General features: G+C 45.8%; 2 protein-coding genes across 2 annotated transcripts in view; both read right to left on the minus strand.

Annotated features, from left to right (window-relative positions):
- Positions 1–201: 201 nt before the first annotated feature.
- Positions 202–15801, minus strand: part of DHCR7 (7-dehydrocholesterol reductase) — a 53961-nt gene continuing 38361 nt past the window's right edge. The window contains exons 7-8 of the mRNA XM_077287219.1: positions 2558–2689; positions 202–1411 (exon numbers count right to left, since the gene is read on the minus strand). Coding sequence (XP_077143334.1) covers positions 947–1411; positions 2558–2689 — 597 coding nt within the window. The 3' untranslated portion in view covers positions 202–946. The remainder of the gene's footprint in view (positions 1412–2557; positions 2690–15801) is intronic.
- Positions 4422–13991, minus strand: LOC143808956 (palmitoyltransferase ZDHHC1-like). The gene is given in 3 exon segments (XM_077292132.1): positions 4422–5115; positions 5118–5435; positions 13680–13991. Coding segments are annotated over 3 exon segments (1068 nt in total). The 5' UTR covers positions 13849–13991; the 3' UTR covers positions 4422–4534.

Raw genomic sequence — 15801 nt, forward strand, 5'->3', positions numbered from 1 at the left:
TCACGGTAAAGCACACAGCGCCCCATAGTTCTTCACTACATTGTCATACAAGATTCATCTTATAATGCTCCATAAAGAGTAATATATTTTGAGAGTATATACAGTATGTATAGTGCTCCCAGTGGGGGCATGCCACAACTGAAATTGTGATCAGAAACAGCCTTAGTGTATTATTAAATTTGGAATGATGACACAAATAAGTAAAAAGAGTTTTTTTTATTCAGGAAAAATCTCCAATGAACTGTACAAGAGGCAGACGCGAAACAGCCTGTCATCCCAACACTTTCCGGGAAACATAGCTGCGCTAATATTATGTATGAGGTGGGTTACAAGTTAAACTGTACAGCTAAACATAAAAAATAATGTTTACTGGTCCAAACATCTGTGCTAATTAATTTAATTCTATATCTTTATTATTACATTTATACTGTGTTTCTTGGTCTGTCTCCAGTAAGCTCCCCCTAGTGGTGGCTCAAGAGACTTTTAACTAACTATACGACTGTGAAAAGGAATTTGGGGCTGTGTATATAAGAAATAAAAAAGTTTGGCCCCCTTAAAGATATTGTATAAAATTAATTTGCACAGAGTTCTGGGTTTCTGTAGAATAATAATTAAAAAAAACAAAACACATCCTCCAGTACAATAGATATTACTGAACTTTTGCTGAAAACTAAAGGCCACAGTTGAGTGTTCGGAGGCTCAGGTTTGTCTATAAAGAAGGGTTTCATTGCCATTGGGGAAACCGTACATCCGAGTATACAGAACAGAACCGTTTAATGGCATATGGAGCATGTGGTTCCCGCCAGTATGCTTTAGTTATTAAAGCAGATGTGATCCATGTGGTTAAAATCCTTCGCTTCTTAAAAAACTGATCTGTATCAGTCGCAGTTCCAAAAAAAGCATGAACATCTGTGTTTTCCCTGAAATATATATTTTTTAACATATTCTAAAACACACCGGGCAGCAATCTGTATTGCACCGCATCGGTATATTGCTTCCAGTCCTTCCCATACTTGCTGGAGCATCGGTGCTCGTCACGTATACAGCGATGGACGAGCAAGATGGTCATGTATATGATATAGAAATAAGGCAGGAGATGATCGAAGCCGCAGGCTATGCAGTATGACAGCGAGCCCATCAAGTCTCCAGTGTAGTTGAAATGTCGGGCCACCCCCCAAAATCCAGAAATCATCAGTTTGCTATAATGCCTCTTGCCATCTGCTGAAGTGTAAGAGCATTCAATATATTTGGGCTTTTTACCCCAGATCACACAGTTGCCGTTGGTACGTCTAAACAGATCCTTCTGATGGTTAGTCATCCTGAAGATGTAGTATCCAGTCAGACCGAGTAGTAAAACTCCTACAGCGGCAGGTGTAGATAGCTGAACTGGGTTGTACACCAAATATAGACCCTGAAGATATAAAGTGCATAGTGTTAGTATTTGTGAGTTTCATGGATCGCACTCATACCTATGATATTCTATGAAGCTGTGCATGTCTGATCTTTTTTTTTCCTGAGACATCATGGTCCTCGGGAAATATAGGAGACGTCATATTTTGATCCGAGTGTCAGATCTAAATCAGCAATGCAAAACTATTGGTCCGATTTTCACGGACTGATGGAAAAAGTGGAGCAACTTTTTTTTTCCCCTCTCCACAGCCAAGAAAAACTGATGCCACTCTGATCAGAATAATTGGACCGTTTTTCTCATATGTGGAGATCAAGATTGCGTGACCCTATCCTTAAAGGAATTTTTCAGTCTTTTTTTTAATAAATAAATCTTAGGCTAATTACACATGCATTAGAGGCTACTGTGGTGAGTGTATGTTCATGTATGTCCACAAGTGTCCACAGTCTTGATGGATGCTGAGGCTTTCGTCCATAATAGGAACATTTTATATTATAATATATAATATATATATAAAAAAAACTGCCATGCTTTCCCATGCCTGAGAAAAATGAAATGGAATGGATATACCATACCAGGCAGACAGAAGCCAAAATGACACTTTTTGGAATGAGGATCTATAAAAAATATTGACATGCATGGCAGAAACTTTTAGCCTAACTTATTGTATAATAAAAAGTTATGTTATTTTCCAATATAGTTTATGTATCAATTCCTTACAATTATCAAGATATCAGGAGCTTTAATTAGCTACTTTTATACAATGGAAATCTGTACTGGCTATGTGATGTTCCCCGGGGTAAATGACGTGTTACAGTACAAGGGTGTAAAGAGTTTGTACCTGGCTAACAAAGTACCACAATATAATTTTTTTTTTTATTGTACAAGGTATTTTATAAAAAGGGAAAATGTACAAGTTTTATTTACTGGAACTAGAAAATCCTTTTAAAAACACAAGAAATTACAATGTCACATCTAAGTGAGCACAGCAGTCAATCACAGCTGCAGCAGCTAGTGATTGGCTGCAGTGGTCATATTACTATTTCCTACAGAAGCATTGAGGAAGTATCCAAGCAGCGGTAGGAAAAAGATAGGCGGGGACAGGTAGGTGAATATACTTTTCTTTGGAAAATTACAAAGCTAAATTACCTGTAATGTGTAGAGGAAGGGCAACCAGACACAATCTCCCCATCCGAGGTACCAGCCAAAGTGGTCATGACAAATGTCTATTGTCTTCAGGTACCAGGCTTCGTTCCAGAAAAAATCCACAACATAGATAGCCTGAGGATAACAAACCGCCACACCATCAGATAATGCTACAATAATGCTGCTCATAAAAATATTGTAAAAATCAGTTTTGATCTCCTGCCGTCAATGATGTGTTGCATGTTAGCCCATCAGTAGCTGGCTAACCACCAGCAGACTAGAGTAGTTTACATAGCAAAATGAACAATTAATATTATGTAATTTTTTAATGTATTTTTTTAAATACATTTTTTTAATGCAACTTTTTGCTCACTGTTATCATTTCAGGCTGTAGAAAGACTACCTATAAAGTCCTGTTCACATTTCACATACATCTATTATATCCAAAGGATCACCATGCACCCAACATATGCCAAAGTGGGGCGTGCAATATTATTTGGCCCCTTTAACTTAATACTTTGTTGTGCCACCTTTTGCTGCGATTACAGCTGCAAGTTGCTTGTGGTATGTCTCTATCAGTTTTGTACATCGAGAGACTGAAATTCTTGGCCATTCTTCCTTGGCAAACAGCTCGAGCTCATTGAGGTTTGATGGAGATCATTTGTGAACAGCAGTTTTCAGCTCTTTCCACAGATTCTCGATTGGATTGAGGTCTGGACTTTGACTTGGCCATTCTAACACCTGGATAATTTTATTTGTGAACCATTCCGTTGTAGATTTTGCTTTATGTTTGGGATCATTGTCTTGTTGGAAGACAAATCTCCGTCCCAGTCTCAGGTCTTTTGTAGACTCCAACAGGTTTTCTTCAAGAATGGTCCTGTATTTGGCTCCAATCATCTTCCCATCAATTTTAACCATCTTCCCTGTCCCTGCTGAAGAAAAGCAGGCCCAAACCATGATGCTGCCACCACCATGTTTGACAGTGGGGATGGTATGTTCAGGGTGATGAGCTGTGTTGCCTTTATGCCAAACATATCGTTTGTCATTGTTGCCAAAAAGTTCGATTTTAGTTTCATCTGATGAGAGCACCTTCTTCCACATTTTGGTGTGTCTCCCAGGTGGCTTGTTGCAAACTTTTTATGGATATCTTTGAGAAATGGCTTTCTTCTTGCCACTCTTCCATAAAGGCCAGATTTGTGCAGTGTATGACTGATTGTTGTCCTATGGACAGACTGCCCCACCTCAGCTGTAGATCGCTGCAGTTCATTCAGAGTGATCATGGGCCTCTTGGCTGCATCTCTGATCAGTCGTCTCCTTGTTTGAGATGAAAGTTTAGAGGGACAGCCGGGTCTTGGTAGATTTGCAGTGGTATGATACTCCTTCCATTTCAATATGATCGCTTGCACAGTGCTCCTTGGGATGTTTAAAGTTTTGCAAATTCTTTATGTATCCAAATCTGGCTTTAAGCTTTTCCACAACAGTATCACGGACCTGCCTGTTGTGTTCCTTGGTCTTTATGATGCTCTCTGTGCTTCAAACAGAACCCTGAGACTATCCCAGAGCAGGTGCATTTATACGGAGACTTGATTACACACAGGTGGATTATATTTATCATCATTAGGCATTTAGGACAACATTGGATCATTCAGAAATCCACAGTGAACATCTGGAGTGAGTTTGCTGCACTGAAAGTAAAGTTTTTGAATTTCCACAAAACTTTAAAATAACCAATTATTAATCAGAAGATTGTGACCAATTGTAATATATATATATACGCACAGTGCCTTGCGAAAGTATTCAGCTCCCTTGAACTTTTCAACCTTTTCCCACATATCATGCTTCAAACATAACGATACCAAATGTAAATTTTTGGTGAAGAATCAACAACAAGTGGAACACAATTGTGAATGACGATGGACCCTCAATCAGAACATCAGGATTAGTTTAAATATGAATCCCGCCATAACTTTCATTCTGAGCTCATCCTGTGGGTGGTGTTCCCGCAGGCTCCATGTCTCTGCAGGTTGACTTCACCTCCTGCTTCTGCCGCTGGTGTATTATATATTTATAAGAGCTAAGTTTATTCCACAAGAGGTAGATGTGAAAGCAGAGCAGCTGTCCTATCAGCAGAATCATAATAAGCCCCATCACTGACACCAGAGCGACCAGGCCCAGAATGACAGATGCTTGAGTTTCCACTGGGGCTGCGGGCAGGAACACAAACCACACGTCTGAAAGGTTCCGGATGGCTTATAAATGCAGATCACTCCTCAACACCGCTGGTCCAGCGAAGTATGTAACAAATACATAGGATGAGATTGTGCTCAGCAGGACGGTGCCCAGGAATGCAGATATAAGACAGTTGAAAAACAACCAGTAATTTTTTTCTCCCACGCAGTTATTGAGCCATTTGCCGTGGTCATCAAAATTACTGACGCATTTATTGCACAAGCTGCAGTGCTTTGACTTCGCGCCCACATCCACCTCACAGATGTAACAATGCATGTCTTCAACGACATGAGCATGCTTGGTCCTATCGAATACAGGCAGTGGACCAGGGGAGTTTTGGCACATACATTTTCATCTGCTGGATCAATGGTAACAGCCAAAAAATGGACAATACAATGTAAAGTGAACAGATCTCCCATATAAACATAGCCAGAAGCCACCCAATGCCGAGGCAAGAGAGGAACGAGAATGCTAAGTCCCTGATGAAGAAGGTCGTATACCTTCGAAACGCGTTGGTTACCCCTTTTGGTCCTAACGCCGCTCCGTAGCTTTGTGATGTCACACGTGAGCAGGTACTGGCAGCCATTTTTTTCATCTGTATCCAGGGACGCCTTCGGCCACGGCTCCCTTGGTATCACTGTCATGTCGGACGCTGTTCAGACCAGGTCATTCGACAGACAGCGGTAATTCCGCTTTTGACCACTATTTGCTCATTGGCGTCGGCTAGATTTTATCTAGCTGTTCCTGGGTTAATTTACCTGATCCTCGGATTGGAAGCTGGGCCATGCCCATTGCCTTTAAATAGTTCTCCTGATCTTTGGGCGTCGCCGATTATAGCTTCTGTCTTGTGCGTTGTTATCTCGGTCTGGAGTGGAGAGCTGGTTGTTGGAGATTCGTTGCTGGTGGTGTATTTTACTTAGTATTATTTACTCCTTCCTATATTTGTATTTATTTTGCCCTGCACATTTATAGTGTATTCCTGAGTGACTGCGGCGTGGTGTATATTTTCCTTTATCCTTGTCTGTGCTAACTGTGGGTATTGATGTATTAAATCTTCACTGGGTGGTGGGCGGAGGTTTCAGCCTAGGGTTGAAACAGGAGACAGGGTGAGGTTCGAGGCCTGGACATGCACACCATCAGTGTAAACTCCAGGTAGAGGGTCAGTCAGGATTTCCCTAGTCTGAGGGAAATTGCAGGGGCCCGGGTTATTAGCTCTCGCTCACCTAGTCTCCACGTGACATTATAATCCGCCCAACAACAAAAAAACAAAAAAAAGGGGGTTTCTTTTTTTTTCTTTTGTCATGGATCCCATGACTTCCATAACCCACCAGTTGGAGGCGCTGTCCCTACAGGTCACTGAGTTGAGGAGGGCAGTTCAGCAACAGGGACTAGCAGTATCTAATGTGCAAGCTGGAGCGACAGGAAGAGTTGCTGAGCCTAAATTCCCTTTGCCTGAAAAATTTGCTGGGGAACGCAGTAAATTTGTTTCTTTTCGTGAAGCTTGCAAACTATATTTCCGTATGCGCCCAATCTCCTCGGGTAATGAGGCTCAGCGTGTTGTCATTGTTAAGCGGGGATCCCCAAGCATGGGCGTTTTCTTTGCCATCTGATTCTGCTGCATTTGACTCTGTGGAGAGTTTTTTTTCCTGTCTTGGGAAAATCTACGATGAACCTGACAAAATGGCTCTAGCAGAATCTAAGATACGCTCTATTCGCCAGGGGGATCGAGTTGCAGAGGATTACTGTTCTGAATTTCGTCGCTGGGCGATCGATACACAATGGAATGATCCAGCATTGCGGAGTCAGTTTATTCATGGGGTTTCTGGAAGGGTTAAAAAAGCCCTTCTGATGTACGAGACTCCTGCTTCTCTAGATTCCGCTATGAGTCTGGTTGTCCGCATTGATCACCGTTTGCGTCAGGGGGAGCATGAGACACCGCCTATGGGAGAGGGTTTAGGTTCACGTGAGGTTGCTGTAGGTGAGCCCACGGAGCCTATGCAAATCGCAGGGGTGTCACATGTGAAGCGTCGAGCCCCTGAGCTCAGGAAGCAGGGATCCTGTTTTTACTGTGGTAAAATTGGTCATTTTATTAACATCTGTCCTCTGCTGTCTAAGAAAAACGCAACGGCAGAAAACTTCTAAGCTCAGAGGGTGTGGAGGAGACCAATCTGAGCTTATGTATATCCTCCATGGTGGTTTCTCAATGCATGCTCCCTGCTAAGGTTTTTATCGCTGGCAGTGAGCTGCCAATTACTGTTTTTGTGGATAGTTGTTCAGCCACAAATCTCATTGATGAGGAGTTTGCACGCACAGCAGGTTTTAGGATTGAAAAACTGTCTCATCCTATCCGCGTGGTCACCATCAATGCTGCTCCTCTCTCTCAGGGGGAGATTACTGAATTTGTGGCTGAGGTGAAACTCCACATTGGGGTTCTACATTCCGAGCGGGTTACATGTAAGGTGCTCAGGAATCTTCCTGCTCAGGTGGTTTTGGGTTTTCCTTGGTTGTCCATGCACAACCCGGTAATTGACTGGAAAACTCAGGACATAATTCAGTGGAGCGAGTTCTGCCAGGAGAATTGCCTGGCCACATATGTGGCTGCGGTGACTTCAAGCGTTCCGGAGTCACTTCTGGATTTTGTGGATGTGTTCTCTGAAAAGGGTTGTTCAGAGTTGCCGCCACATCGTTCCTATGACTGTTCTATCAGGTTTAAACCAGGGGCCAAGTTGCCTAAAGCAAGGATGTTTAACATCTCCGGTCCGGAGAGACAAGCGTTAAAAGATTATATTGCTGAAAGCTTGAGCAAAGGGCACATCAGGCCGTCATCCTCGCCGGTGGCAGCAGGGTTCTTCTTTGTGAAGAAGAAAGATGGCGGATTACGCCCCTGTTTGGATTTCAGGGAGTTGAACCAGATTACGGTTCGTGATCCATACCAGATGCCACTGATACCAGATTTGTTCAACCAGGTGGCGGGTGCTAAGTGGTTTACCAAGCTTGACCTCAGGGGGGCGTACAACCTCATAAGAGTCCGTCAAGGTGATGAGTGGAAGACGGCTTTTAATACCCCTGTGGGTCATTTTGAAAATTTGGTGATGCCTTTTGGGTTGACTAACGCACCTGCAGTGTTCCAACATTTCATCAATGATGTGTTCTCGCATGTTTTGGGGAAATTATCGTGTACCTATATGACATCCTCATATATTCGTGCGACCGTGATGCTCATTTAAATCATGTCAGGCAGGTGTTACAGCTTCTCAGAGAGAGTAAGCTGTATGCTAAACTTGAGAAATGTGTATTTTCTGTTCAAGAGTTGCCTTTCTTGGGTTATATTGTGTCTGCTTCTGGTTTTAAAATGGACGCAATGGTGCAAGTGGTGCTGCATTGGGAACGTCCTGATAACCTGAAAGCACTTCAGCGGTTCCTTGGGTTTTCTAACTACTATAGGAAATTTATCAAGGATTTTTCCATCATTGCTAAACCGCTAACTGACATGACTAAAAAGGGTACCAATTTCTCCGTTTGGCCTGAGGCTGCATTTGAATTTCTTAAGAACAGTTTTGTTTCAGCCCCCATTCTTGTGCAGCCAGACGTATCAAAACCCTTTGTTGTGGAAGTCGATGCGTCTGAGGCTGGTGTGGGGGCGGTACTATCTCAAGGCTCATCTTTGAGTGGTTTGCGTCCGTGCGCCTATTTCTCCAAGAAACTGTCGTCCGCCGAACGTAACTACAATATCGGCAACAGGGAGTTGTTGGCTATCAAGTTGGCCTTTGAGGAATGGCGACACTTCTTGGAGGGGTCGGTACATCAGGTTACTGTTATTACCGATCATAAGAATCTGCTGTATTTGGAGTCAGCCAAGTGTCTGTCCCCCAGGCAGGCTCGCTGGGCATTGTTTTTCACGCGGTTCAATTTTGTTGTCACTTACAGACCGGGGTCTGAAAACACTAAGGCGGATGCTCTGTCCAGGTGTTTTCCGGGGGGTGAACCTCGGGAAGATCCAGTGCCCATCCTCCAAAAGGGTGTTGTGGTTTCGGCTCTCACTACCGAGGTTGAGGCTGAGATTGCCGAGGCCCAGGAGGAGGTACCATCTGAGCTTCCCATCAACAAAACGTTTGTACAGCTTCATCTCCGCTTAAAGGTTTTGGCGGAGCATCAGGATGCTGTCCTGGCTGGCCACCCAGGGGTTAGAGGTACCTTGGAGTTGGTGTCACGTCGGTTTTGGTGGCCCAAGATCCGATAGGACGTGGTCTCATACGTGTCAGCTTGTACCACGTGCGCTAGGGCTAAGACGCCCCCGCTCCCCTCCTGTTGGCACACTGCTTCCTCTTGAAGTTTAAGGACAATGCAAAACAGTATAGATCAAGGGTAGAAGAAACTATACATCCATGGGAATAGTGAAATATAGCCTTTATTGATGGGATTAGTGGTGATAACACAAATTATTAAAAAAATGTTTATATAAAAACATACATAAATGATAGAAAAGCAGGATAAAAATACAGCTCAGTCCCCATCAAAACATCAGGATTTTGCAAGTTTACTGCAAATTGATACTACACGTGAAGAGTATGCACCATGTATTAAAAAAGAAAAGAAAATGAACAAATATAAAAAATGTGATAAAGGTCACTTAATATATAATACTAGATGAGTATTTCCTGAAGGAACTACAGATAGTGCTTTGGAATGGTGCCAGGGCTGCCCCTGCAAGACTTTCACACTTGGGTGCCCCTCAGGCGGTCCGATTTGGTAGGCGGAGTCACTCTGGGTCTGATTTGGTGGGTTGGGTCACTCTGGGTCCGATTTGGCGGCCGGCGCCACTCTGGGTCCGATTTGGCGGGCGGCGCCACTCTGGGTCCGATTTGGCGGGCGGCGCCACTCGGGGTCCGATTTGGCGGGCGGCGCCACTCGGGGTCCGATTTGGCGGGCTGCGCCACTCTGGTCCGATTTGGCGGGCGGCGCCACTCGGGGTCCGATTTGGCGGGCTGCGCCACTCTGCTCCGATTTGGCGGGCGGCGCCACTCTGGGTCCGATTTGGCGGGCGGCGCCACTCTGGGTCCGATTTGGCGGGCAGCGCCACTCTGGGTCCGATTTGGCGGGCGGCGCCACTCTGGGTCCGATTTGGCGGGCGGCGCCACTCTGGGTCCGATTTGGCGGGCGGCGCCACCCTGGGTCCGATTTGGCGGGCGGCGCAACCCTGGTCCGATTTGGCGGGCGGCGCCACCCTGGGTCCGATTTGGCGGGCGGCGCCACCCTGGGTCCGATTTGGCGGGCGGCGCCACCCTGGGTCCGATTTGGCGGGCGGCGCCACTCTGGGTCCGATTTGGCGGGCGGTGCCACTCTGGGTCCGATTTGGCGGGCGGCGCCACTCTGGGTCCGATTTGGCGGGCGGCGCCATTCTGGGTCCGATTTGGCGGGCGGCGCCACCCTGGGTCCGATTTGGCGGGCGGCGCCACTCTGGGTCCGATTTGGCGGGCGGTGCCACTCTGGGTCCGATTTGGCGGGCGGCGCCACTCTGGGTCTGATTTGGCGGGCGGCGCCATTCTGGGTCCGATTTGTCGGGCGGCGACACTCGGGGTCCGATTTGGCGGGCGGCGCCACTCTGGGTCCGATTTGGCGGGCGGCGCCACTCTGGGTCCGATTTGGCGGGCGGCGCCACTCGGGGTCCGATTTGGCGGGCGGCGCCACTCTGGGTCCGATTTGGCGGGCGGCGCCACTCGGGTCCGATTTGGTGGGCTGCGCACCTCGGGATCCGATTTGGTGGGCGGGTCACTTTAAGAGTTGATATTATCTGGCAAAACTGTGTCTTGGTAGAGTTCGTAGGCATTGGCATAGTAACTGAGTCTGACTGCGCATATCAATGAGCTAATCAGCCAGGTGGCAGTTGGCAGTTATCTTTAGAAATTGCCTCAGAAATCAGGCCCATTATAAACGTATAGGAAAATTTTCCTATTGAAATGCATTGAAACACTTTTTTCAAACGCAAATTGCGCCAAAACTACAAATCCGATCGACACGAAAAATGCTTAGCACACCTCTTGGGGACGCTGGCTTCGAAATGACACCTCACTGGAGTCTGTGAGTGAAGCGGTTCGGGCCGCATTAACTGCGGACTGAATAATAATAAGAAGAATAAGAAGAAGAAGTTTACCACGATGGAATAACAATATAGTGCTTTGTGCCAAAGCACTATAATAATAAAGTGACCACGTGCACTAGGGTAAAATGAGATGATATGACTCCCTCAATACCAAAATATAAAAAAATATATCACATGAAAGTCATATAAAGTGCAAGATGAACGTGCAAAAAAAGTGCAGTGCCTACAAGGGGATATTTATCAACCGTGTCAGCTCCTGCTGACCGTAGATACCATACCTAAATTAATGCAACAATGTGCCAAAATACGTGACATAAAGTGCAGAAAAAACCGTTGCATATATACCTGGGGGGACCAATAGCTATTCCTGCGCACCCGACGCGCGTTTCGGAAATTTCTCTCCTTCGTCAGGGGTTAACTTAACCAGAAAAAGAGGGGGCTTTATATAGTGGACTATAACCGAGCACTGCGTCCCGGATCTCTGCGGCGCATGCGCAGTCCGGAGGTCCGGAAGTTCCGGCACCCGCATCACATGACATTCCTCTTGAAGTACCTAGTAAGCCATGGACGGAAATCTCCATGGATTTCATCACTGATTTGCCCTCATCAGCTGGGAACACGGTCATCTTGGTGACTGTTGATCGGTTTTCTAAAATGTCGCACTTTGTGTCTTTGCCTTCGTTGCCTAACGCTAAGACTCTGGCTCAGGTATTTGTGCGGGAGGTGGTCAGACTTTATGGGGTTCCGTCTGACATCGTGTCTGATAGGGGGTCTCAGTTTGTGGCAAAACTTTGGAAAGCATTTTGCTCACGGCTGGGGATCAAGTTGTCTCATTCTTCGGCGTTCCATCCTCAGTCAAATGGTCAGACTGAGCGTATGAACCAAAATTTGGAACAGTACCTACGCTGCTTTGTCTCTGATAACCAGGAGGAGTGGTCTACCTTTCTTCCTTTGGCTGAGTTTGCCATCAATAATCACCGCAGGAGTCGTCTGGGGAGTCTCCGTTTTTTGTGTTTACGGGCTACATCTTTAATTTTGTACCTTGAGTCAGAGGGGCTCTTCCGGCGTTCCTGGAGGAGGATCAGTTAGGAGCACAATTGTCATCAGTCTGGAGGAGAGTTAAACAGCGCCTGTTGAGTGTGGGTGCCAGGTACAAACGTGTGGCTGACAGTAGGCGTGTGCCAGGTCCGGACCTGAGTGTGGATGACTGGGTGTGGTTATCCACAAAAAAACATTAGACTCAAAATACCATCCCTTAAATTGGGTCCACGGTTTATTGGTCCATTTAGGGTCACCGCCGTCATTAACCCAGTAGCGTACCGATTGGAGCTCCCTACGGTGTATAAGATACACAACGTGTTCCACAGGTCTCTTCTAAAGAAGGTGGTGGGTTCTGTGGACACGGCGCCTATGCCACCTCCAGTCTTGGTGGATGGTAATTTGGAGTTTGAAGTCTCCAAGGTGGTTGACTCTCGTGTAGTGCGTCGCACTTTACAGTACTTGGTACACTGGCGTGGTTATGGGCCTGAGGAGAGGTTCTGGGTACCAGCCTCTGATATTCATGCGGATCGGCTGGTCAGGTTTTTTCATCGTCGCCATCCAGACAAGCCGGGTCCTATAAGCCGTGAGGGCCCTGGGGTCCCTCGTAGAAGGCGGGGTACTGTCATGTCGGACGCTGTTCAGACCAGGTCATTCGACAGACAGTGGTAATTCCGCTTTTGACCACTATTTGCTCATTGGCGTCGGCTAGATTTTATCTAGCTGTTTCTGGGTTAATTTACCTGATCCTCGGATTGGAAGCTGGGCCATGCCCATTGCCTTTAAATAGTTCTCCTGATCTTTGGGCGTCGCCGATTATAGCTTCTGTCTGTCTTGTGCGTTGTTATCTCGGTCTGGAGTGGAGAGCTGGTTGTTGGAGATTCGTTGCTGGTGGTGTATTTTCCTTAGTCTTATTTACTCCTTCCTATATTTGTATTTATTTTGCCCTGCACATTTATAGTGTATTCCTGAGTGACTGCGGCGTGGTGTATATTTTCTTTTATCCTTGTCTGTGCTAACTGTGGGTATTGGTGTATTAACTCTTCACTGGGTGGTGGGCGGAGGTTTCAGCCTAGGGTTGAAACAGGAGACAGGGTGAGGTTCGAGGCCTGGACATGCACACCATCAGTGTAAACTCCAGGTAGAGGGTCAGTCAGGATTTCCCTAGTCTGAGGGAAATTGCAGGGGCCCGGGTTATTAGCTCTCCCTCACCTAGTCTCCCCGTGACAATCACACAGCTGAGGCGCTCTCTGCCTCCTACCGCTAGCAAGAAGCAACTTACATCCAACCCCCCGCCTGTCCATTACCGCGCAGCCGGATGAAGCACCGTGGACACGGATGGCTATCCACTATATTTAGGGTAAGCGCTAAATACCACATATACCTGTGCTATTCATGGATTAGTAAGGGGTGGTTTTTATCTTTGTGGTCTTTCGTGCACACCAGGCATCAGTCCTTTTTTAATAAGAGTAATATCCAGCTGAATGATTCAAGCAGTGAAGCAAGGAATTAACTAATTAACCAGTCCCATTAGTTCATTCCTAACGGAGACTCCTTGGACACACAATTTTTTTTTCCTCAAGCGCGGCATCATATGTTGTAGCATTGAATCATATTCGTTTACAGAATTGGCACGTATTCTGTTCAGATTCCAGCAGCTGGGGGCTGTCCTCCCTTCTCTACGAACCCCCCTCCCTGGGGTAGTCAGCCTACCAAGTTGTGAGCGCCATGCCAGTGTGACTCAGTATCTGAGAATGCCAAATCCGATGATAGTGTACAGAAGATAAGTGAACCAGGCCATGAACTGCAAAGGGTGCACAGGCCAACTCCAGCCATTTCGCCGAGAGTGTTGAAGGGGCTCTGTTGCAGCGTCCATCCCTTCCTTGTCGGGCACTGTCTTACCAGACAGCTTCCTGCAGATGGTCATCAGAATCACCTTGATTTCTCGCCTCCAGGAGGCTTCTGACTGGTAGGAAAGTTACTGACATTTCTTCCAGAACTGAGTGTTCTGGCTTACACGCATCTGGGCATTTCTGGATATAATGATACATGAATATCAGGAGCAGTGTACAGAATATGTTATATACAGTGGGGCAAAAAAGTATTTAGTCAGTCAGCAATAGTGCAAGTTCCACCACTTAAAAAGATGAGAGGCGTCTGTAATTTACATCATAGGTAGACCTCAACTATGGGAGACAAACTGAGAAAAAAAAATCCAGAAAATCACATTGTCTGTTTTTTTATCATTTTATTTGCATATTATGGTGGAAAATAAGTATTTGGTCAGAAACAAAATTTCATCTCAATACTTTGTAATATATCCTTTGTTGGCAATGACAGAGGTCAAACGTTTTCTGTAAGTCTTCACAAGGTTGCCACACACTGTTGTTGGTATGTTGGCCCATTCCTCCATGCAGATCTCCTCTAGAGCAGTGATGTTTTTGGCTTTTCGCTTGGCAACACGGACTTTCAACTCCCTCCAAAGGTTTTCTATAGGGTTGAGATCTGGAGACTGGCTAGGCCACTCCAGGACCTTGAAATGCTTCTTACGAAGCCACTCCTTCGTTGCCCTGGCGGTGTGCTTTGGATCATTGTCATGTTGAAAGACCCAGCCACGTTTCATCTTCAATGCCCTTGCTGATGGAAGGAGGTTTGCACTCAAAATCTCACGATACATGGCCCCATTCATTCTTTCATGTACCTGGATCAGTCGTCCTGGCCCCTTTGCAGAGAAACAGCCCCAAAGCATGATGTTTCCACCACCATGCTTTACAGTAGGTATCGTGTTTGATGGATGCAACTCAGTATTCTTTTTCCTCCAAACACGACAAGTTGTGTTTCTACCAAACAGTTCCTGTTTGGTTTCATCAGACCATAGGACATTCTCCCAAAACTCCTCTGGATCATCCAAATGCTCTCTAGCAAACTTCAGACGGGCCCGGACATGTACTGGCTTAAGCAGTGGGACACGTCTGGCACTGCAGGATCTGAGTCCATGGTGGCGTAGTGTGTTACTTATGGTAGGCCTTGTTACATTGGTCCCAGCTCTCTGCAGTTCATTCACTAGGTCCACCCGCGTGGTTCTGGGATTTTTGCTCACCGTTCTTGTGATCATTCTGACCCCACGGGGTGGGATTTTGCGTGGAGCCCCAGATCGAGGGAGATTATCAGTGGTCTTGTATGTCTTCCATTTTCTAATTATTGCTCCCACTGTTGATTTCTTCACTCCAAGCTGGTTGGCTATTGCAGATTCAGTCTTCCCAGCCTGGTGCAGGGCTACAATTTTGTTTCTGGTGTCCTTTGACAGCTCTTTGGTCTTCACCATAGTGGAGTTTGGAGTCAGACTGTTTGAGGGTGTGCACAGGTGTCTTTTTATACTGATAACAAGTTTAAACAGGTGCCATTACTACAGGTAATGAGTGGAGGAAAGAGGAGACTCTTAAAGAAGAAGTTACAGGTCTGTGAGAGCCAGAAATCTTGATTGTTTGTTTCTGACCAAATACTTATTTTCCACCATAATATGCAAATAAAATGATAAAAAAACAGACAATGTGATTTTCTGGATTTTTTTTTCTCAGTTTGTCTCCCATAGTTGAGGTCTACCTATGATGTAAATTACAGACGCCTCTCATCTTTTTAAGTGGTGGAACTTGCACTATTGCTGACTGACTAAATACTTTTTTGCCCCACTGTATAATGGGATAAAAAACAGACTAAAACTGATGGGTGATTTGAAAAAGGAGCAGGAAAGTCGAGGCTGGACAGCCATCCATGCTCTTAGTACAGGGTTAATCCTGTGTAGATTCCACCTCCTGCTCTTGGCCAGACTGCACACAGTTAGTCCTCATGTCTCATACTCGGCTTCAGCAACACATATTAT

Source organism: Ranitomeya variabilis, chromosome 2 (genome assembly GCF_051348905.1).
Source record: "Ranitomeya variabilis isolate aRanVar5 chromosome 2, aRanVar5.hap1, whole genome shotgun sequence".
NCBI lineage: Eukaryota > Metazoa > Chordata > Amphibia > Anura > Dendrobatidae > Ranitomeya > Ranitomeya variabilis.